This window comes from Mytilus trossulus, unplaced genomic scaffold (assembly GCF_036588685.1).
Source record: "Mytilus trossulus isolate FHL-02 unplaced genomic scaffold, PNRI_Mtr1.1.1.hap1 h1tg000103l__unscaffolded, whole genome shotgun sequence".
Lineage (NCBI taxonomy): Eukaryota > Metazoa > Mollusca > Bivalvia > Mytilida > Mytilidae > Mytilus > Mytilus trossulus.
In genome coordinates, this window is record NW_026963296.1 from 2,042,197 (window position 1) to 2,065,349 (window position 23,153).

Genomic DNA, 23,153 nt, shown 5'->3' on the forward strand with positions numbered 1-23,153 from the left:
GCAACCCGGATTTGTTCTCTATATGATTTATGAACTTTGAACAGCGGTATACTACTTTCACCTTTATTTGGAGCTTTTTCAAATATATAAACGAATTTATTTTTGTTCGATGATTGTTTTCACCATATTATTAATAGTAACAATCAATAGTGTTATAAATAAAATTTGAAATAAAAAACAAAATTTTTCAATGTACGTTCATTTTTTGTACTCTCGAGCCTCCTTAGGTTAATAATCGAAACAGTTTATTAGTATATTGCGAACAAATTTTTGTATAGTTTTTTAAGAAAACACACAATTGTGCGTCAATTGAAGAACACTAAACGATATAATTTAAAGATAAAATATCAAAACAAAGGTAAACCAAAAATACCAAGTTGCAAGGCAAATTTTAAATATTAGAGTAGTATAAAAACTGTCAAAATAAAAATCCACCAATGAACGGAACAATTTAGAATATTTACAATATTTTTTGCTTGATAAAGGCGTACTTAAAACTTGGTTTTACAGCTAGCTAAACATCCCTCTTGTGTGATTGTTGTTTATATACTCATTTTATTAACCATTTTTGGTATGAAACCCGAACAGACATAATTACTTTACGTGACAATAATTGAGATCTAGCAGCAAAAACAGTGTAGTCGTATATCTCTGACATTCAACACAACTGACTAAAAATTCATACAAACATACAAATAAATCTTAAAACGAGGCCATAAAAAGGTGTAATGTAGTGTTTTTAATTCATCATAGAGATAACAGGATTAACATTACGCCAGACGCATATTTTGTTTACAAAAACACGTCATTGAGGTAAATTTAATAAAACATAACGTATATAAAATACATTTTCAGTATAACATAAATGTTTAGTAAATATGTATACAAGTTTAAGCTAAACAAAACAAAACAGTTAAAACCTAAGCTTGGAAACATATTCTTTGAATTGATATCAGATAGCAATGAGGGTCGTTTTCTTGCTACAAATCACAACATCGAGATCACAACAAATGAATCATATTGTTTTTTCACACTTTGCACATTTCATTAAAGACCTAGGCCGTTTGATTTTTTCTCTTTTATAATCCCAGAAGGCGTGAGATAACTGACTTACCTTAACATATATGTTATAGCATCATTATTGACATATTCCAGAATGGACAGAGAGGACAAAAGACGATTCTTGGTCATAGGATCCGTCACAATGGAGATAGTGGCTCCATTGTTCCAAAAACGAGTTAAAGATGATTACTTTCGAAAAGGCATGAATGACTTACAGTCCTATTTGGATTCAACACCGGTGAAACATATATTGTTCCACTTGTGTTTTAGAAATGCATATTGCTGTACAGACAGATTGAACTGCTTTACTCAACATTGCTTTCCTTTGAAATTGACCACCTTTAACTCCCTTTATCAAAGAGGAAGAACGTCAGGACATTCATGTCACTGTAATTTCTTTGCGAATCCTGTTCAACTTGATGATCTGTCCGTAGCGCTTTCGAGTTTTATTTTACTGAATTGCTGCAATGTCAGTCTAGCAGATAAAGATGCAATTAAAAACTTACGAAAAATGAAAAATGAGTTCTTAACCCATAACAAAAATGGTGGAATTACACAGAAAGAATACAACACATTATGGCCAGATATTACCAACTGGTTGTTACAGCTCGACCCATCCAAACAAGATGACCTGATAAGATTAAAAAATAGACCATTGGATGAGGGTCTATACACTAAGTACAGCACAGAGCTTTTTGATATTCATTCAAAATTGGAAGAGGTAAATATATAACCGTCATTTGTAAAGCACAATCTTACATTAGTACTTTTCTTCTGTACGATAATATTTTGGTTAAGTACATTATAAAAAACAAACAAACACATGGGCGTGACCTATAGTTGTATGTGTCATGCTGGGTTTCTTGTGAAGAGTTGGCTCATTAGCATCTCCTTTTTAGATACACACACAAATAGATAACTTGAAGGGACTAGTAAAAATTATCGTATGAACTTTATATTGAAATCTAAATGCACACGTCTGAATGATGTTATCTTATTAGAATATATACCAAATAAGGATATTGAGGAATAGTGGCCAGTAGTTATAGTTTATCCTGTTTGGTTAATACATGTAACTTTTAAGAAATATGACAAAGTTAAGAAACAGTTTAATGAATCATGATATCTCTTCTGTCAAATTTTTCTAAACTTTGTTATACAAGTGGAAAATATCCATGATTTTGAATCAAAATGAACTATGTGAGAATACAAATTGTGTACAAACAAAAAGCAGTTTTCGAGATTTCAATTTTTCAATCTTAATAAGCAATCTAGTCAGTGTAATTAGCCAAAAGTTTAGAAAATGTGTAAAGTGACCAAGGAAATGATTTTACTCGGATTTTTTTTTAAATATATTTATTCATATATGTCTTCTTCGTCTTCATTCAATTATGAATGAAGAACAAATTAACTGTGAAACTTTTATTTTTTTCATGATAATAGCCCAAACACGGGTTAACATTTCTGGATGTACTTTCAAATGCCCAAAGGGAAAAAAAGAAGTGCACCACCGTATCATGTTTCTTCATCAAATACTTTTTTACAATAAAAAAAAAAAAGTGCGAGCATTAAGGCAAACAGATAACCTTAAGTTTAATAACATTTTTCATAGAAAAATGTAAAGAACATGGTAGTATGCAACTCTTTTTGTAATAACTAAGCATTTTTAGTTTTTTTTTTATTGTCGATAGTAAGTGGTATGTCACTATCACCATAGTGTTCGATATTTTGGATTTACATGATGTACATGTTTGTAATGTACAAAAGCTATCGTGTATAACTTTAAAGAATACACAGTCTATTAATTGCTATCATTGCTTTTTTCTTAAAAATTTGAGTCGGAGTATTTCATGATATTTCTCAAAAAAATTTGGGGTCACCGACTTCATATCGTCATTATAGCATTATTGTCAAATGTTTTTGATGCTGGAGTCCAAATTATTAGCTACTTCAAAAAATTATTAAAAGGCATAAATCTCGTATATGTTCAGAAATGGAACATTTTAAAATTTAATTTTTATAGTTGTTATCGTATATTCTTATTATTTTGTTTTAGATACATTCTGAATTCAACGAGATAAAGGTAAGCAAGCTAGTATCATTCAGATTAAGATCTCTCTCGCCGGAAATTTATAACGTGTTGTTTCATTTTTTAAGACGAAAATTAATTAATAACGATTGCAATTCATTATTGTTTTGTTCTTTTCAATCATCATATGGTATTATTAACATTCAATAACATTATATATGCTGACAAAGGATTCAATATAACATTTTCAGTAAATTTCTATAACACTATAAATGATATGAACATACAAAATAAAAATAAGGTTCTAACAGAATTCATTTATTATTTGCTATCTATCAAGGCGGAGAATATCCACGACAAAAACAGTAACAAAATAACCTCGAATCAACACCATGTGCATACATGGCATTTATTTTTCAACATTAAAACTATTTAGCTTTCAATTCCATTGTTGAAGTCAAGTACTGTTTTATACATAAGTCAGTTGTATTCATTTTTTTTTATTAATATTCAATGAAACAAAACAAAATGATAACAAGTACGTGTCACTTGCGCAAATACAGTCCTTAGCGTTTCAAGTTACACCAACACATGTCTATAAGTTTCAATTCCAACTAAAACATAATTATTCAAAAAACAATCCAAATTGAAATGCCTTCTGCCGAGGACAACGCTATTAACATTTTCATAAGGACACAGACGTTATCTCGGGGACTTTGAGAAAGGAATATTTATTGTAGCAACTGACTCGTTGAAAATAAACTAGGACAAAACAAAATGCTGTTACGAGAATCTTTAATGCGAAACATAAATTTAAAAAGGTCGCACATTTGTAATTCAAAAAAAGTATCATAGAATAAGTGCACAGCAAAACATTAAATAGTTGACACAGACAAAAACTCCTGAAGTGAACAACCAGTGAACTCAATTAAAATTTATTTATCATAAAGCAAGCTGTTTGTCAAATGATACCTCAAAACTCATTTGTTGCCTTACTCAGTGTCATATTACCTCTAACAAACTCAATATCTTCATATTTTACAAAACACATTTGTTTAATTCATAATCAAATATTAACAAAACGTCTTCACACGCAAATTTCAGTCACATACATTTCACGTATCTCAATTGAAGTTCACGTGAATTTCAACTATAATGAGCAGACACATGAAACTCACGTGAAATCAGTTCATGTAAAACTCACTCGAATTCCACATGAATTACGTGAATTTCATGAATAGACTATTTTCAGGTGAATCTCACGTGAAATTTTGCGCATGAATTTTCTGTGAGATTCGTGTGAAATTCGTTTGACCAAATTTTTCCTGTGTAGATTGTTTTTCGCAAACCTTAATCATCAAGGTTGATTTTTGAAACATTGAAAACTCAGGTAATATATCGCTCACAAAAGTTATATGAACAAATATCTTTCATAGAAAGTTATACAAAAGTTTAAGAACAATACAGATACAACACAAGATGTGCCAGTTGTTGTCAAATGTTAACAAAGTCGCCCCTTAATATGTGTTTTATCATTTTTGTGATTTTTATTTTTTATACTAGTAATGATTAAAATGAGCTGCCCTGATATAAAGTCTAAGCTGCAGTAATGCAAAATCTTAACAAGAAGAAAATCTGTATTATTATTTGTGAATTAATTGGAATAAATGACATGGCTCTTCTTATTTTTTTTAATTCATATAATGATATATATTAAGCGATATCTTCTTTCATGATCTCATTGGAAATAAGCCGTACCGCTTTCATGGGTTATTCTTTGAGAATATCAATTTCATCATTATAATGTTTTGATTACGCATTTTTATTCTTAATTGTACAGGTATACAGTGGATATCGATTCCTAATTGATTATTATCGATTACCCTGTACCTGAATATTCCAAAACCAATTATATGAATTTAATATGTAATGTATCAACATAAATGAACCAAATCTTTTAAAACTAGGACTTTACAATAAAAGGCAGAGAAGATTCGAGAAAAATGTTGGATAGAATGGAAGAATCAAATAATTTGTTCTTGGCAAATATGGAAGTTTTTCAGAGCACTATAACTGAAATAAAAAACACAGCACCATCACAACGGAGCGAAACTGGTAATTTACACTGTTTGTCAATTCCTTATATCAAATTTTCGTTTTTATGTGAACTATTGAGGAGATCAACTATAGATATTTTCCGTTTAAGAATGTTCTCAAAGGTGCAAATTAGAACAGAAAACATGAAACACAAAAAGCGACAACACACAATTCATGTACACTAATGTAATCTTACTCAAATGTACCCAAATTATGTTGATCTTGTTTGTTTCTAGACCGAATATTTTAAACTTAAATCACATTACCAATGTACACATTCACCATATCATTATGGGATGAATTTGCATCGTTCAAGGAATGTGTCTACATAACTTCTGCTGAAACTGCCGTGTAAAAAAACTGAGATTCATAGATAGTCGATGTATACTTGTGCAACTCATTGTTCGAAACCAATGTTTTATACCCCATACAAACAAATACGGTTTAATTAACACGGATTGGTTTTCTTTCAATCGATTTAGGGCTTTTCAACACCGGTTTACTACTACAACTATCATCTAGGATATTGTCAGAATGTTAACGTGTTTTGTGAATGGTCTTCCAAGTCAGGAATATGACAGTTTTTGTCCATTCGTTTTTGATGCGTTTTGTTATTTGATTTTGCCATGTGATTGTGGATTTTCCCAATTGATCTTCCTCTAAGTTCAGTATTTTTGTGATTTTACTTTTTTCTTGTAAGTGCTTCATTGAATATCTTCCGAATTTATCAACATATGGTGTGTCCGCTATCAAGGCCAAGCATCAATGTTATTGTGATAAACTATTTCTCTAGGGGTGGCGTAGATCAGATGATGATACTGAGACATTCCAAGGATCTGTAAGAAACATTCAATCTAAGTTGTTTTCATTTCTCAATAGTATTTGAACATTTGAATTTTCTATCTTTTACACAAGTTTTCCTCTTTCCAAACTATAAGATAAATGAAATGAATTAGCTTTGTTTTTGTTTCATACAAGTAAATGCCAACGTGGATAAATAAGCTTCCAAATAGGGTTGCTACTTACAAAGAAGCTTTTAAACAAAGTGTTGAAAGTGTTGAATTAATCACTTCGCACATTTTACGTATTTGACAAAACTTTTAGGAATTTTGGTCCTCAATGCTTTTCAACTTCGTATTTTATTTGGCTTTTTACAATGTTTGTATTCGAGCGTCATTGTTGAGACTTTTAAAGACGAAACTAGCGTTTGGTGCAAATGTAAGGTTTCAATCCTTCAATCCTGGTATCTATGATAATTTTATTTAGTTAAAGCTTATAAATATTCTAATAAAGTTGTTCATGGCATGAATTATTCCGTAAATGACGAGTAGGAAATGTGTGTCTAATTCTTTTATTTCCCAAACCGAAGATTTTCCACTTTTAATAAACATTTTTTCTTATAAGCTACCGTCAATTTCGAAGTTGACATTTCGTAACTAAGAAGCCGTCATTTTGACTTGCTTAAATCAGCAAATCAGTAAATCAGTAAATATGCAAATAATGCATTATAATAGAAAATCAAACATTCCGTACCTCAAAAATCCATTTATAATGAAATATCATAATAATGTATATGGTCGCGTAACGGAAACACTTTTAATTTACGCTTTTACATTTGTATGGTGTCATGTTTTGAAATGAGGTAAATGAGCCAAAAGCATTAATGTAATCTCGCAGAATTTTATCATATTTATATTTTGTAGATTACTCCGAGTTCTTATTCGTTTTTTCTTTTTATTATGCATCCGAATAAGAATAATAAATAGTATATTGTATTATCCATTATGATGAGTCTTTTGTAGACGAAACGCGCGTCTGGCGCAAGAACAAAGTTTAATCCTGGTATCTATGATGACTTTATTTAGTAGTCTGTTTCAATGCATTTTTTAAAACAATAAAATCGGCATAGCATTTTCCAATAGGATTCGATACATGTGGATTTACTTGGGAGGCAGATTGTATCATTCATTAGTATGTACATCTCTGAATATGCGCTAATTATAGATGTATCGAGAATTTTATTACGGTGTTGTTTACAAAGCGAGAAAGCACGTCATATAAACATAGTCTTTTTAGCCTCAATGTTTTTATTTCCATGATATTGTCATTTTGTGTTTTACTTAGGAATTTCAATAACATTTTGGTATCTTTGTCCCTCTTTTTTGGGTAACAACATTATATTTGGTCTATTCGGTGCATTGCTTAACTCTTCTGATGTTATGCAATTTATACGTTTTCTAAAGATGTTGACACATACAGAATTTGATGCATTGACCTTTTTTTCTTTAGTTGAAACACAAGACGAGAAAAATATCATCCAGTACAGAGGTTCCAGTGACGTGGACGTACCAAACCTTACAAATGTTCGGAAAATAAGCAAACTTCGTATGGTTGTAGATCAGACACAAAATGCTTCCTTTACCATGTTCTCTGAAGGATCGCATGTTCAAGTAGGAACCATTGTTGTTGGAGACCAAAATATAACAATGACAGACGTGGATGGGATGTCGCAAACTACAACCAATACCCAAAATATAGACTCTACACCGACACAAAATAATACATTATCATTAAACACCAATTCCTTATTTCTTTTAATGTTATTATTACCTTGTGTTATAGTTATATTTGTTCAGAATTTTCTTGCTTAGTTTTTGTATTTTTCTCTAGTTATATGTTTTCATTATCATTTGTTTTAAATTACGTTCGCTGGTTAAGAAGGCAATGGTAAAAAAAAATTATGTCACAGGTTTTGTTTAAATAAAATATTTAAATATAAAAATGCACTTATTCTCATAAGCATGATAAAATTTGTTGTCCCCGAAAAAATTGAAACTTAAGGCGAGTAGTATACCTTATGCCTTCTACAAAGAGGACAGATATCATACATGTATTTCAATAGATATAGGAAGATGTGGTATGAGTGCAAATGAGACAACTCTCCATCCATGTCACAATTTATAAAGTAAAACATTATAGTTCAAGGTACATGTACGGTCACCAACATGGAGCTTTAAAAAAAACCTAAAAATACTAGTGTGAATCAATTCAAACGGGAAAACCAACGCTGAAATCTATATAAAAACGAGAAGCGAGAAACAATTATTAACCACATTTACAAACGACAACTACTGAATATCAGAATCCGGACTTGGGACAGGTGAAAACAGGTGAAAACAAAAGCAACGTAAGTTTATAAGAACTATAGACTAGGGAGTGAGTCTTCCTGATAACAGGGGATTGTATTGTTATGATATTTGTTGTATTTGAATATGTTTACATATAATTTTTTAAATGTGATTTTATATTTTCTATGTATGTGGTACTAAGGCCGTGTTCACACCAAACGCCGTGTAGAGTAAACATGTGTACAATTAGTTTAGTGTAGTGTACACTGGTTTCACATTACATGTGTTCACATCTATACACCTTGTTTAGATACCTGTACATAAGATTTGTTCCCACTTGTAAACTATATGTCATTTAAATGTTCATTACGTAGAACTGAATTCAAAATTTTTGGAAAATTTTTCTAGCGGCAAGGGAACAACCATTTGACTTCAAAAGGGGGTGGGGGATGGAAATGGATATATTCCGATCCCCAATTTGATAAAAAAAAAATGGTCATACAAATGATAAAAAAATTTATTCTGAATCAAGAGCTTCCCCATACATTATAGTGTTAAATATTGAAAAAAAAAGTATTTGATCACCAGCATCGAAAAAAAAAGGAATAAAAACGTACGTGCGAAAAAATCTGACTCAGATAAAAAAAAATAACCCTTCCCCCTTTTTTTTAAGTTAAGTGGTTGCTACTTTATGAAAGCCATTTTTATAATTTGCATCAGTTTGAATATACTAGAGATGTCTCGATAACGCATTAGAAAACGTTAGCTGCAACAGCGTGCTTACAGCCGAAAAAAAAGGATTGAGATATAAGGGATCACTACATTTTTATCTTTTCTGTTCGTTTCAAATGGTATGTCTTCTCCAAGGAGTATTTGGTAAAGGAATAGGGTAACGTTTTTTTTAATTTATTTTACGTGTTATTAACGGATCTGAGATACTAGACAAGCATATCATTTACCTCACACTTTTTTTAGTCTGCATTTATGCGTGAATCGTTTTTTGAGTAAAGACCAGTGGCGAATATTTTTGTGTACGTCAAGTCGATTCGGGAAGACCTTTTCAAATGAATTAGGCAGCAACTATTTACTTCATTTTTTGTGGAGGGGGAGGGGGCGTGAGCTATTAATTTTTTTCAGGACAAATTTTGGTGACATGTCAAAATCAATTTTAGCATTATATATAGTGGCAGCTGAGGGTGAAACAAACAATTTTTTTTTCAGGGCCAAAAACTGGAAACATTTTTTGTTTCCAAAACAAAATCCATAGCTCACCACCCCCACCCCCTTGCCTTTATGTTTTATACTCAACTATAATAGTCCCCCCCCCGAAAATCAATTAGTTGCTGCCTTATGGGTTCGGCAATGATGCTGCTTTGAGTCTTGATTAGGGGTTAATTAAGTACGTTAATTTTTTTAACAAAAAAAAATCTGTAAAATTTATACAACTTATAATTATCAAAAATATCAATTTTACTCAAAAATAGTTTCCTCCTTAAATATATACACGATAAAACTTATGTCCTAAATGCCTAGTGTTGTGTACACTTAACTACACAACCCACATCGACTATCGACTGTGTGTAGGTAAAACATGATCTAAACTACATGTAAACATTGAGTTTTATCAATGGGAACGCAATTGTGTTTAGTTTACGTGTGAGTTACACTAACACAACACCGAATTTAGGTCAATGTGAACACGGCCTAAGAGTTGCTTATGTATACATTTTCATTTTGTTTCATTTGTTTCTTTTGTAAACAACTCTGACACCGGACTCGGACTTCTTTAAAATCAAATTTTACCTTGCGTATTGCTGTATTTTTCTTTATTCTACATGTACTAGAGGTAAATGGGAGGGTTGAGATCTAAGAAAAACATGTTTAACCCCGCCGCATGTTTGCGCCTGTCCCAAATCAGGAGCCTCTGGACTCTTGTTAGTCTTGTATGCTTATAACTTGTAGTTCATTTATATGTTTCGGAGTTCAGTATGACATCTATTTTCGCCGAACTTATACATTTTTATTTAAAGATCAGCTGTCACCTGGTTGCACTGAAGACCCATTGGTAGCCTTAAGCTGTTACATGCTCTTTTTTGTTGGGTTGTTGTCTCTTTGATAAGCGCTGGCGCTACATTCAAAAATACATAGATTTTCACACACACCTTGGAATGCAATGATTCACGAAACAATACTTCGCTATGGACGGTCTTTCATTTGAGCAATATTGATAAACCTAGGCCTGAGAAACAAACCACTTTGAAATGTAGCTCATATAAGTGTGTCATATGTATTATAGGACAATCACAACACAGTATAAGGGAGGAGAGGGAATTCAATAAAGCTATATCAGACATTACACATGACGAAGAATTGCAGCTTTGGATACTAAACTTCCCCTAAACAAAAAAGAAATAACGTGAATTCAGCTGTATCAAGACTTGGATCTACTGGAAAATCACTACTTTGTTTTTTATTATAATATGCAATTTCCTACGATAAACATATTATTGATATGGCAAAGCAACACATTGACGAAGGAGTAAATGGAGAAACATATTAGTCATGTACATTACATACCACACCACGACCTGTTGAAACCTGATTCAAAGTCAACATTATATAGGAAACACTCTTAATGACTATTAGGCCAAAGGGTCAAATGAGATCAATGATTTGTAAGCTGTTCTTTTTCGATCCAGACAAGAATGCACAGGTTTGGCTAGTGACATTTCAAAAATGTACGATACGATAGGACGTTCACCGTTGGATCAGCACACACACGTCTTTTGTGTGAAATTTAGAAACACACCGGTCATTATGCATTGTTAACAGTTTCTAAAGGCGACAGACCAAATACATCGATTTCAACGTTTGCATTACATCAAACAGCAAAAAGTATCGAAACATCTACCTAGATGCATAAAAATTGTGATAAAAAGTAAAATAACACAAATACTGAACTCAAAACGGAAAGTCTCTAATCAAATAGAAAAATCAAATGATAAAACTTATCAAACGAGTGGACAACAACTGTCTTATTCCTAACTTGGAACAGGCATTTTCAAATGTAGAAAATGATGGATTGAACCTGGTGTTATAGCGCTAAAACTCTAACTTATATGACAGTTGCATCAAATTCAGTTATATTTACAACGATGCATGAATAAAACAGACATAATAGGTACAAAAATCAAAATATGGGTACAGCAGTCATCACTGTGTCACAATCTAAAAATAAACAAATATTTAAAAATAATTTCAGAAACAGACCGCGATTTAAAATTATCCAGAAGTTCTTTAGAATATATATAAGAAATCGTTATGTAGATGAAATATTGCAGTCAGTTGAAAGTATAGCACAGTTACCTGAAAACATCAGGATATTGATATTTTGTCAAATTAAACACGAATTGGTGATAATTTTTAAATTTCTAAAATGGATTTTAATGAAAACAAACTCGGAATGTTAAAGATTTTAATAAATATATATTTGGGTAAGTTGATGCAAGCATACGAGGTCATGTTGTGTTTTATACTTATCATTAGAGATATAAAATGTTTCACAACCATATTATTTCACTGTGTAAACATGTTGATTATGAACTATAAAAATCAAGAAAATCGTGCATTTTTCATAGTAGTTTTTTTTTAAATTTCAAACAAATATATGTCACTGTGGGTTAGCATTCATTAGCTGTTACTATCCTGTAAATTTTCAACTGTTGGTTAAAATGATAATTAAGAATCGTCATTGAAAGTGGAGCACACATTCGTGTTAATTATTTTTTTTGATTCGTCATTTGTATGCTAGAGTTGATTGTCTACCTTGAACAGGGTCATAATTTATCTTTGCGTCGAGATATTTTATTGAGTTTTAAATCGTTACAAAATTTATAAATATACTAGATCTTAGTATCTTAATTGATTTATTAAATTTATATATATGTAGCTTTAATTTCATCTGTTTCATTTGGAATGTTTATTATAAGGTGTTTTTCCTCCATTGATTTTCCCCTATTAGTCTTTGTTAAATTTGCACTTTTCCAAAAAATGTGCAGAATTTATCTTTGTTTAAAAAAACGAAATACTTGGCATCAGTAAAGTTTTATCCTGTCCAGTACTATAGAAAAAAATTCACAAAACATTTCATTGCATATAAAAAATAATCAACACTGGAAGTTAACCAATCAAATTTCTCCCCTTATTTAACATTATTTTACTTATAACTATATATTTATTAAAGCATTTCCTTGGAAAAATGTTCAATCATAGCAGAATATAAGAAATAAGGAGAAAAAGCTCCCCAAAACACTGAGTATGGCTTGTTCTGTCAAACTGAATATTCATGGTAGAGTCCTATTTCAAGGAAATATTCTCATAACATGTGCTTTGGAGACTCAATCCACTCAAAATATTTATTGTTTTGTAATATTCTACTGAAATAGTAATAATTTTAACACACAAGAGTACTTACAAGGAAAAAGGTACATGCACAACTTAAAGAAAACATTATTGTTTAATAAACTGAATGTGATTTTTTCCCCCTGTGTAATACTGGTTATTTGAAGCATTTCTGTCAAGTTTTATCATAATCAGTTCAATAGTTTGAGAAAAATCTTATATAATAGTATATTTATTGATGTGAGCTGGTCCTTTTTAACGTTAACTATCGCTTATTTCAGTGAGGAGTACCTCGAGCGATACCAAATTACAAAATCACTTGAAGTTGCACCAAGTTACATTCCTTTTATTTCCAAGCCAGGGGCCAGTTCTCCTGTTGTTTATGCTGGCTGCCGTCTGTCATCTTTGATTTTCATTTTGCTATGTAGTATCATTGATGTTGTTTTTTGTTTGTTTTTTATCAGTTGTTTAAAACTTAAGCTTGCCCTTTAAAACTTACTATACGTATGTTTCACTCATTGTTAAATATTGATAGGGCACTTATAGTTGATAAAGATGGAAATTTGATGAATTTTCAATTACAAAAATGTCCTAGTTTTTAAAAATACGATATTCTCATATGTCCACTTGCAATATATGTAACAGGACATATTTTAACAATGTCGAACGAACTCATTAAGGTACAGTTTTCGACAATTGATTGATTCGACAAGAGTTGATTTTTCTTTCAGTGTAAAATTCAATTCAATTAAAAAGAATGAGTTGAATAGACACATTAACGATCGATTTATTCAACAACTTTTTAACGAAAGATACAACTGCAATATAAAGAAACATTTGACAGAATTGATTATAATAATAGCACAGTTGACTGAGTTGATATATCCTTATATGAATGAAGTATGTTACTTTGGTACAACAATTGATTGAATCGACAAACTGATACGATAGAAACTGGGAAATGGCGAGGTGTTGAAGTTTTTCAGTGTTGTGCCGATTACAAAATATAATTACAATATGATGGATTGTGATGCGACTGCTATACAAGTGAGAGGTTTAGCTAGCTATAAAGACAGGTTTAATCAGCCATTTTCTACATAAAAATGCATGTACGAAGTCAAGAATATCATCTAATGATTTTGAAAGTATTTGTTTAAACTATTTTCCTGACAATGCTAAAATTGCAGACTAATATGACTATAACTGTATATATAATGTAACTATTAATTTTAAGGAGGTGAAATTTATTTCATTTAAACAGGTATGACATGATATAAACTGAAGATCACTTATTGCTTATGCATATTTTTTAAAAACCCAAAAGGCGTAATAATCGATACCAGCATTCCGATCAATAGATATGTCATGACTTTTGTATGTACACATTCACTGTATTCATGTAAAAAGAAATTAACGGATAAACATCAGATAATTTTTCTTATGCAAAACACATAAAACATAACATTCAAAACTTATCAACTTATCAAAATAAATTCGTAATCATTTATTTAAAGCCCGTTAGTAATGTTAAGAAATTGCCCTATTTTGACTTCATATCTTAACAGATCCTAACATGAATATCTAAATATTTTAAAAGTCACTATGTAATGTATATGAACGAAGTTTACATGTGTACAAAATGAATTAAAACGCATTTCAACGTGTATATTAAAGGGTGGATTTCAAGGAACTGGTTCGTCTATTGCCAAACACTTACTGATTCGTCAGTTGCAATTACTATGGATGATACATTGCGCTCTTCACCTCTGGATTTGAGTGATTGCAGCAGCACTCCAACAGACTCTTTAACCTTACAACACAGCGTTCGCTTTTTAATGTCGACAGTGATATTACTACAAGGACAAATTGATGATGTTGGTGACGTTTTTACAGCGAAGATAGAAAAGGACGTCAATATTCTTAACAAAGAAAGCTTTTCTGATCACCTTACAAGGGATAACAAGAAACGTTTGAAGCACCTCGAAAACGTATTGCAAAACGCAGTTATTTCATCAACAGAAAGCCTTGCAAAAATGAGAACAGCATTAAAAGAAATACAAATAATATATAGCAACATAACTGAACCAATGATGATGAAAACCCAACACAAAGGTAATTAGAATGTTTTCATTTGAAAAAAAACCAATACTCTTGTATGAAGGCGCACTTTGTTTTAAGTATTCATGATGCATGGCATATGCAAATTAATTTCTTAAACCATGGAAAGTATAAGCTCATGTTTAAAAAGAAATCATTTGATTACTAGTTATCTATTCATGAGAAAGCATAAAATATAACAAATATAACAGTCAAATCACATCAAGTGGTTAATGAACGCTTATCTAAATATATACATGTTACTATTCTTACATTATTAATAATTCCTATGGTAAATTCAATCGAAAGAAGATACTAAATTATCAAATTTCGTAAAACGATGCAGAAATGACAGATAAAGGTAATAAATAAAAACACATGAAATTCAGATAGCGGACTGCTATCGTGACACGCAGGCGACAGCTATCTTCTCAAAGGACGATAATTGCATAAGCCCGTCTATATATAAACAATGTATCATCTTCAAGAATTCAAAAAAAATATTAGTAGAAAATAAGTATTTAAAAAGACGATATTACTCATGAAACTGCCAAAAACATTGTACCACTCCGTCTCATATCGTTTTGTTAAAATCATTCATTAGTATTGTCACATCAACCTACTATGTATGTTTGAGTTGCTAACCAATATGTTTCAATATAACAAAACTATAAACAAATGCCATACGCATGTGATGTTTAGCTAGTTACAATACTATTTTAACTCACCATGATCTTTTAGAAAATGCCTATATCTTGTCAGGAACGTGAAAATTGTTTTATATTCATTCATTTGGTTAATTACGTCAATCGTTCGATTACATCATTATTTAGGGACATGCTCCTTTTTGAATTTATCTTGGAGATAGGTATTTCTATGTGCTATTTGATCAGTAAAATTGCATTGACGGTATACTCATATGTGATATGCAGTCACTGACCGTATATCGCCTTGTTCATGACGTTGACAAATTGCGTTTCCGTAGAGATTTATTTATGACGTCAATAAAACATACAGGTTCGCGGAGATTTGACGTCTTCCGCTCAAAATTAAGAAATGATGTTTGTTTACCCTAACTACTTCATTCAGAACAGTTATAAGAGTTGCAGTAGATAAAGAATAACCATACATTGTCTCGAAATATAAAAGTTATTTGTACTCGGCTCGAAACAGCTAGAAATGCTCGGCACAGCCTCGCGTTTTACCTGTTTCTAAGCCTTGTACAAATAACATTGATATTTCGAAACAATGAATGGTTATTCTATATCTATACTGTTCTTATGCTTTGGGACGAATTAAAAAGAATAAAAGGTACTTATTGTAAAGCATCAGATACACATTTTGAATTTTAATGTCTTTGCATCAATTGATGATTAGGTCCAAAATATTTAAAAAAAATCCAAATGAATTATTGAAGTATAGAAAATGTTAAGGATTTTTTGTACTAAGACAACAAGCTCAGTGCCACCATTCTTTCTTGCTATTTTCCAAATAATTATTATGAACACAATATTATATTTTATAATCGGATAGCTAGATTTATCCACGCTTTTTTTCTATTTTATACAGTCATGGTGGATCTAAATTTTCACAAAATAAAAGAAAAATCTGTGTTTGGAAACGTTTGTGTTATTGATAACATGGGTAAAATGTAACACAAAAGGGTTATAATTTGTGTATCAATACAACTTCATGTTTTATTTCCATGTTAAATTGTTGAAATATGCGTTTGCTTCTTATACACAAATAATTCAAAATTTATACAATTGTAAACGAATAATATGATTAATTTTTATATATTGCAGAGTTAAAGGTTCAAGATAAACAAAAGGTATAACGAGTTACAAATTTTATCAAAAGCTAAGATTATATATTGTTAAGTGCAACCTGATATAAGATAATAATACAAATATGAAATTATATGTCTTTAGTTAATATAATTGGAATCGCTTGAATACACTTACATTGTAAGTTCATTCCTCCGTTTTTTTTTCATAATTTAAATTATGTATTGATCTCATGTAAACAGAAACCGTACGCAGATCTTGATCTACAAATGATACCTATTTTGATAGTAATTATACCTCTAATGATAAGTCTAATCGGTTATGTCTTATTCTACAAAAAGAGAACGGGACTGTTATTGAGGTAATTGGAACATACATGTTGATAGCTGTGAGAGATATCTAATAAGTTTAACAAACTCGTGATTGCTACGTAAATTTTTCAACGATATCAATTCAATTTCACCTATTGAAACCTGTATACATTCCTTGTAAGCATACCTCATATGTTTATACATGTTTTACTTATATATTGTATTACTTTCAACGTTAAGTATAATTATACCTTTGCAAAGTATCCGTTGTAATGTTGTAATCCAGAATTGATCTATGGACGCATATAAATTCGTAAATGTTTATTTTTTGTTTTATATTTCAATGATTTTACTTATGTATCTTACTTCATCCGGATTCAAACAGTTGACAGCCCTAAATTATGACAAAGTTTATGATCATTAAAAACGAAAACAAATTAAACCAACATTTGAACGTTGAACTATATCTGTTAATGCCCAGAAAATTAAAATATTGTTTTACCTTTCCATCAACAGAAAATATGGTTTCATAGCGACAAAGACATTTTAAGTTCATAATATGATGCAAACAATACAAAGAGGTCTTTCGAACATCACTGAGTAATCGAACCTTGACAGCACCATGACAATCATCGAATGATATAGAAACACGAACTCCACCAAAAAAGTTGCTTAGCAAAAGTATATGTTTAAAGTATAATGCAACACAAATCATTTAGCTGATTTGAATATAGAATGTTTAAGTATATGCTACATATCTTGATTTAAATTGAAATGTATATTACAGATAAAAATACCAGTTTCTCCAACAAGCGAAAGAGGCCAACAAAAGAAATGCTGTTCCAACTCAGCCGATCTTTTACAGCGTCATAAAAATACACACAAACAACACCAGACGCCGAACCACAGTTCTTCCGATAAGTTAGTTCATTATTCAAATCTGAATGCTCCGGATATCACCACTAAAGCTGCAAGATTTTTCGTTATGATTACCCGAATAGAAGATAGTATTAACGAATCGGTCCACACGAGCTTATGGAGTAGTACGCCAAATGAAAACAGAAGGCTAGATAAAGCATTCAAGGAAAGAGATGGCAAAGGATCCATTTTTTTGTTCTTTAGGGTGATTGGCAGTGATCAATTTTGTGGAATGGCTCGTATGCTCACGTCTATTAACCACGACATTGACATTAATGGCTGGAAGAATGATCGATGCAGGGGACATTTTCATGTGGAATGGATATATTTGAAAAATATCCCAAATAGATATTTTGAGCATATACACTTAGAAAATAACAGAAATATGCCATTAACATATTCCTTAGAAACCCAAGAGATCCCATATATCAAAGGAAATCTTGCATTTAAAATAATGCAAAATTTTCGACTATATGAACCTTCTTAGAATGTTTTGGAACGACATGAAATTACTCATAGAAATTAAAGTGTTCGGTTAACTCCACATCCTACCGGAATTCACATTTAGTAATTTCATTATATAATTACGTTCAGGAAAACAAGTGTTATAATTTAGCTAATACATGTGACTAATCCAGCACACGAAGAATCAACAATTGTAAATATTCTAGACTATTTATTTATGACTATCTTTTACTTTTGTTTGGTACTAGTTTGTTAAAGTATTAATAAAAGTGTGTAAAATTGCATAACATTAAACAGTTTTTAGATGGTGTTTTGCAAACGCATTTATATCCCACACAGTTGTTATGTCTATATTCCATATATTCCGAGTCTGTTTTCAAATGGCAAATGGCTAGTAAGCATTGTTATAATGCCATAACTGTGTTCATTTATTGTGTTTTAATAACATTAGAATTTGGTTTCGTTTGAATTAAGTTACAATCTGCCATCATTAAGCTAGCGCTTGCATTGGTAAATAGTGATGTAAACAAAAAAAGGTTCACAACAACAAAGCTAAAATACTGTAAACCAACTTATTTTTCGCGAGCGATTCTTTTGAACAACTCTCATTATTGAAACGAAAATTGAGAGTGTTGCAGCATGTATAATTTTGATCTTTATTTGAAAATGTTGAAATAAAATCATCGCGATGCGTGCTATGAAGGACTGCTTGCAACATGTACAAAGTGCAGGCAGTTTGTTAACTGTAATTTCTGTACTAGAAAATGTTTTATCTCAAACAACTCTCATTGTCAATTTCTATATAAAAGCTTTGATATGAGGCGTAATTAGCTGATCATCGTGTTTCCTTAATGTATTCTTAATTCTATGGAAAAGGTGAATTAGTGAATGAAAAAAAACATACTCTTTATCGCGAATTAAGTATTCAAAGTACTATGCTTCTGTCTATTCGTTCGTCAAAGGAAGCTCCCTGGTCTAAAAATTAAGGTAGGCAGAAGTCATATCCTTTGGAATACAGATTATTTATTGCGATATATTCACATTAGAAAATGCCTGTACCAATCCAGGAACGCGACAGTTGTTTTCGTTTTTTTCTTTTTTACTTTTTGCATATAAACGTGCAAAGTATGTTGATAATCAAGATATCAAATATCTTTAGTTGATGAAAGGAAATATATTATGTTAGCCTAGCTTCAGGAAAAAATAAAGAAGACTGTTCGATAAAAAGAAAATAAAAACTTAGGATGGACTCGACACAATGTATGATACATCAGCCAATAATATGATGGTGGTATAGTGTAAATCATACAGTCGTTCTTAAGTATATTTGTTTTGTTCTTTATTCAAGTATTTGTGCTTCACAATGTTATATACTAAACAATCATAGCATTACTATTATGGCCTCATCACAACTCAATCTGCACTAAGTATTATCTAAATTGATTAAACTACACAAGATTAAAGAAAATATCGTGTTATCGTGGCCTTTATTTAGTAAGTGTTCTACTTTATAGTGCTTTCAAAATAATCATTAACTTTCAGTTTTAGGTTGGGTTCATGTTGCTATGTTTTTAGTTTTTATTGTTATGAGTTTTGTACTATTTTAAATGTCCTTCTGGTATTGTTTGCTCCTCCTTGTGAACAGCTATCAACGAAATCGTTATAAATAAACTCATCATAGTTGTAGGACTAAATTTAGTATATATGCCAGACGAGCGTTTCGTCTACAAAAGAATCATATAAGTGACGCTCGAATCCAACAAAGTGAAATAGGCAAAATAAAGTACGAATGTGGAGAGCATTGAGGACCAAAATAATAAAAGCAACAGTAGTATACCGATGTTCAAAACTCGATAAAAAAAAAGCAAATCCGGGTCACAAACAAGAACGCATCAAATGTAAGAGAATGACGACACATCAATAAACTTTTGTTAAGAAAAGTATATGAAAATATGCGGAAATAACTATGTTTGAAGTTGAAAAAGGTGTGATGAGGTGATTGGAGTTGTTGAATGTATCGACAGGTGGTAGGCATTCCCACGGGTACCAATTGCACTGTTTTGTTGAAAATTACAATTCATTATCGAAATCAGAAAAATCTCATCTTAAAATAAATTCAACAAAACCTACAGTTGTCTTGAAGATATGTATCGCTTAACGCTAAATATTCAAAATATTCTAAATCTACTACCGAAATGAAATCATTAAAATAAACAAAAAAAATTTTTTTTAGAAACAGGAAATATAGAAATACTTATAATTTATCAAGAGCATATTATTGTATTGGAAGAATAAGTAAAGAACAGATAATTTCCAAATGAAGTGGGATATACATTTTGTAAGCATACCATTTCGTCGGCGGTACACGGCTATAAACGGCCCTGGAAAAAAAATATCAATCGGTTCAAGTAAGAAAATTAACAACCTGAATTCAATAAATGATAACTATTGAAAATAAATTTGACAGACGACCACTGAACTAAAAATTCCTGACTTGGCCGTATTTAGCACAACTTTTTGGAATTTTGGATCCCAAATGCTCTTCAACTTTGTACCTAATTGGCTGTAAAGATATTTTGATATGAGCGTCACTGATGAATATTTTGTAGACGAAACGCGCGTCTGGCGTACTAAATTATAGTCTTGGTAGCTTTGATAACTATTTACACAACTGGGTCGATGCCATTGCTGGTGGAAGTTTTGTCCCCGAGGATATCACCAGCCAAGTAGTCATCACTTCGGTGTTGGCATGAATATCAATACTGTTGTCATTTTTTTCTTATAAATTAACTGTTTACTAAAGTTTAAATTTTTCGAAAAACTAAGGCATTTCGTATCCCAGGCATAGATTACCTAAGCCGTATTTGGCACAACTTTTTGGAATTTTGAATCACCAATGATCTTCAACTTTGTACTTGTTTGGCTTTATAAATATTTTGATATGAGCGTCACTGTTGTGTCTTATGTAGACGAAACGCGCATCTTGCGTACTAAATTATAATCCTGGTGCCTTTGATAACTATTTACACCACTGCTGGTGGTCATTTCGTTCCCGAGGGTATCACCAGCCCAGTAGTCAACACTTTGGTGTTGACATAAACATCAATAATCTTGTAATTTTTTTCTGTTTACTAAAGTTTTAATTTTTCGAAAAACTAAGGAATTTCTTATTCCAGGCATGGATTACATTAGTCGTATTTGGCACAACTTGTACGCTTTGAAAAATATTAGGACACACTCAAACACTATGTTATTGGGTTAAACATGTAATTCATCACATATTCCTCCCCTAGGCTTATACAGGGAAGTGTGTTGACCGAACAACATCAGAAAAAAATAAAAAAATCAGTTGATTTGTTAAACACAGAGAAACTATTTTTCTGTGCCTAATTCCATCTTCTAACTTTTAAGAATTAGAACCAGATTAAATTTGTTTGTGGACATATACGATGCTGTTTGATCACACTTAATATTTTTTTCATGGTTTTACGTTAAACTGGGTGCTAAATATTTTAGACAATGTATAGTTCATAGAATTGCAATTTATTATGTAATAATATGAACGGTACCAATTTTTTCTACACTATATGCGTATTTCGAAAAATAATATCACTTCAATGATGCTCAAGGCCAAAATAATTTAAAATCCATCGATTTTTTTTTCAAAGATGAACAGCTTTAAACCAAAAAGGACCAACATAATTAGGTGAAGTATGATATGTATTTGTTAGCAATAAACTTATTATAGATGCCAGAATTTAACTTTTGTATTTTCGCCAGACTCGCGTTCCGTCTACCAACGGCGCATCAGTGACGCTGGAATAAAAAAGAATAACAAATGTTAATGGCAAATATACATGATAAAGTATAATATGTTCTTAGAACATTTTAGTTATATTGAAATCGACTGTTATTGGTACATTGTTAAAAAGGGGGACGAAACAGACCAGAGTGACAGTCAAACTCATAAATCGAAAAATAAGCTGACAACGCCTGGCTACGAACGAATGAAAGAAAACAAACAGACAAATATTAGAAACATGAAACAACATAGAAAACTAAAGACTAAGCAATACGAACCCAACCAAAAACTAGGGGTGATCTCATATGCTCCGGAAGGGTTAGCAGATTCTGCTCCACATGTGGCACCCGTCTTGATGGTCATGTTATAACAAATCCGGTCAAATTAGGTAGGTCACATTCAAATATTTGGCATGATTCAATCGCTTTTTCGAAGGTAATATTTTCACTTATGATATGAAAAAGACAAAAGTATTTTCATCTATTTCCAATCATCACACATATAACAAAAAAAATCCAATACTTTAGAAACTCAAACAAAGATATTTCTGTTGTTTTCTATATTGGGTTTAATTTATACTACAAAGTTATCTTTTTGCCGATGAAACTCGCAGCTGTTGTTCGAAGTATACACCCTGTATCTTCGATGATTGTTTTTGAAAATTATACATAAAAGAGGGACGAAGATACCAAAGGGACAGTCAAACTCGTAAATCTAAAACAAACTGACAACGCCATGGTTAAAAAGGAAAAAGACAAACAGAAACCTATTAATTTCATTTCAAAATGTTTATTCAAAATAGATGTCATGAATCAGGGCGGACGTAAAAATTGCTGCAGAGACCATCCTTCAACATCATTGAAATTATTTTGTCAAATTAAATTCATGGATAAATATAAATATTCTTACATGATATATTCTATGAATTGGATTATATTTTTGTTGTTGAGAAAGGTTTCTGCAGCTTTTTTCAGGTTTGTTTGAGACATGTAGTCAGATGGGATCCATTAATAGTTTCCATGTAGGATCTATTTATTGTCTGCGAGTTTCAGCTGT

General features: G+C 31.2%; 2 protein-coding genes across 2 annotated transcripts; both read left to right on the top strand.

The window, feature by feature from the left end:
- Positions 1 to 1,156: 1,156 nt before the first annotated feature.
- LOC134699986 (uncharacterized) lies at positions 1,157 to 7,931 on the top strand. The gene is made up of 4 exons (XM_063561387.1): positions 1,157 to 1,783; positions 3,119 to 3,145; positions 5,059 to 5,206; positions 7,478 to 7,931. The coding sequence occupies exons 1-4, from the start codon at positions 1,157 to 1,159 to the stop codon at positions 7,837 to 7,839; spliced, it is 1,164 nt and encodes a 387-aa protein (XP_063417457.1). The 3' UTR covers positions 7,840 to 7,931.
- A 6,525-nt stretch (positions 7,932 to 14,456) lies between these two features.
- Positions 14,457 to 18,317, top strand: LOC134699904 (YTH domain-containing protein 1-like). Its single transcript, XM_063561303.1, has 3 exons — positions 14,457 to 14,829; positions 16,620 to 16,645; positions 17,700 to 18,317. The coding sequence occupies exons 1-3, from the start codon at positions 14,457 to 14,459 to the stop codon at positions 18,315 to 18,317; spliced, it is 1,017 nt and encodes a 338-aa protein (XP_063417373.1).
- The last annotated feature ends 4,836 nt before the right edge of the window (positions 18,318 to 23,153 follow it).

Excerpts from the sequence above, each read along its gene's own strand:
- LOC134699986 (XM_063561387.1), top strand. The coding sequence starts at position 1,157 with ATGGACAGAGAGGACAAAAGACGATTCTTGGTCATAGGATCCGTCACA. Across the intron at positions 1,784-3,118 it reads TTCATTCAAAATTGGAAGAG|ATACATTCTGAATTCAACGA; the intron begins GTAAATATATAA and ends ATTTTGTTTTAG. Across the intron at positions 5,207-7,477 it reads ATCACAACGGAGCGAAACTG|TTGAAACACAAGACGAGAAA; the intron begins GTAATTTACACT and ends TTTTTTCTTTAG.
- LOC134699904 (XM_063561303.1), top strand. The coding sequence starts at position 14,457 with ATGGATGATACATTGCGCTCTTCACCTCTGGATTTGAGTGATTGCAGC. Across the intron at positions 14,830-16,619 it reads GATGAAAACCCAACACAAAG|AGTTAAAGGTTCAAGATAAA; the intron begins GTAATTAGAATG and ends TATATATTGCAG. Across the intron at positions 16,646-17,699 it reads AGGTTCAAGATAAACAAAAG|ATAAAAATACCAGTTTCTCC; the intron begins GTATAACGAGTT and ends TGTATATTACAG.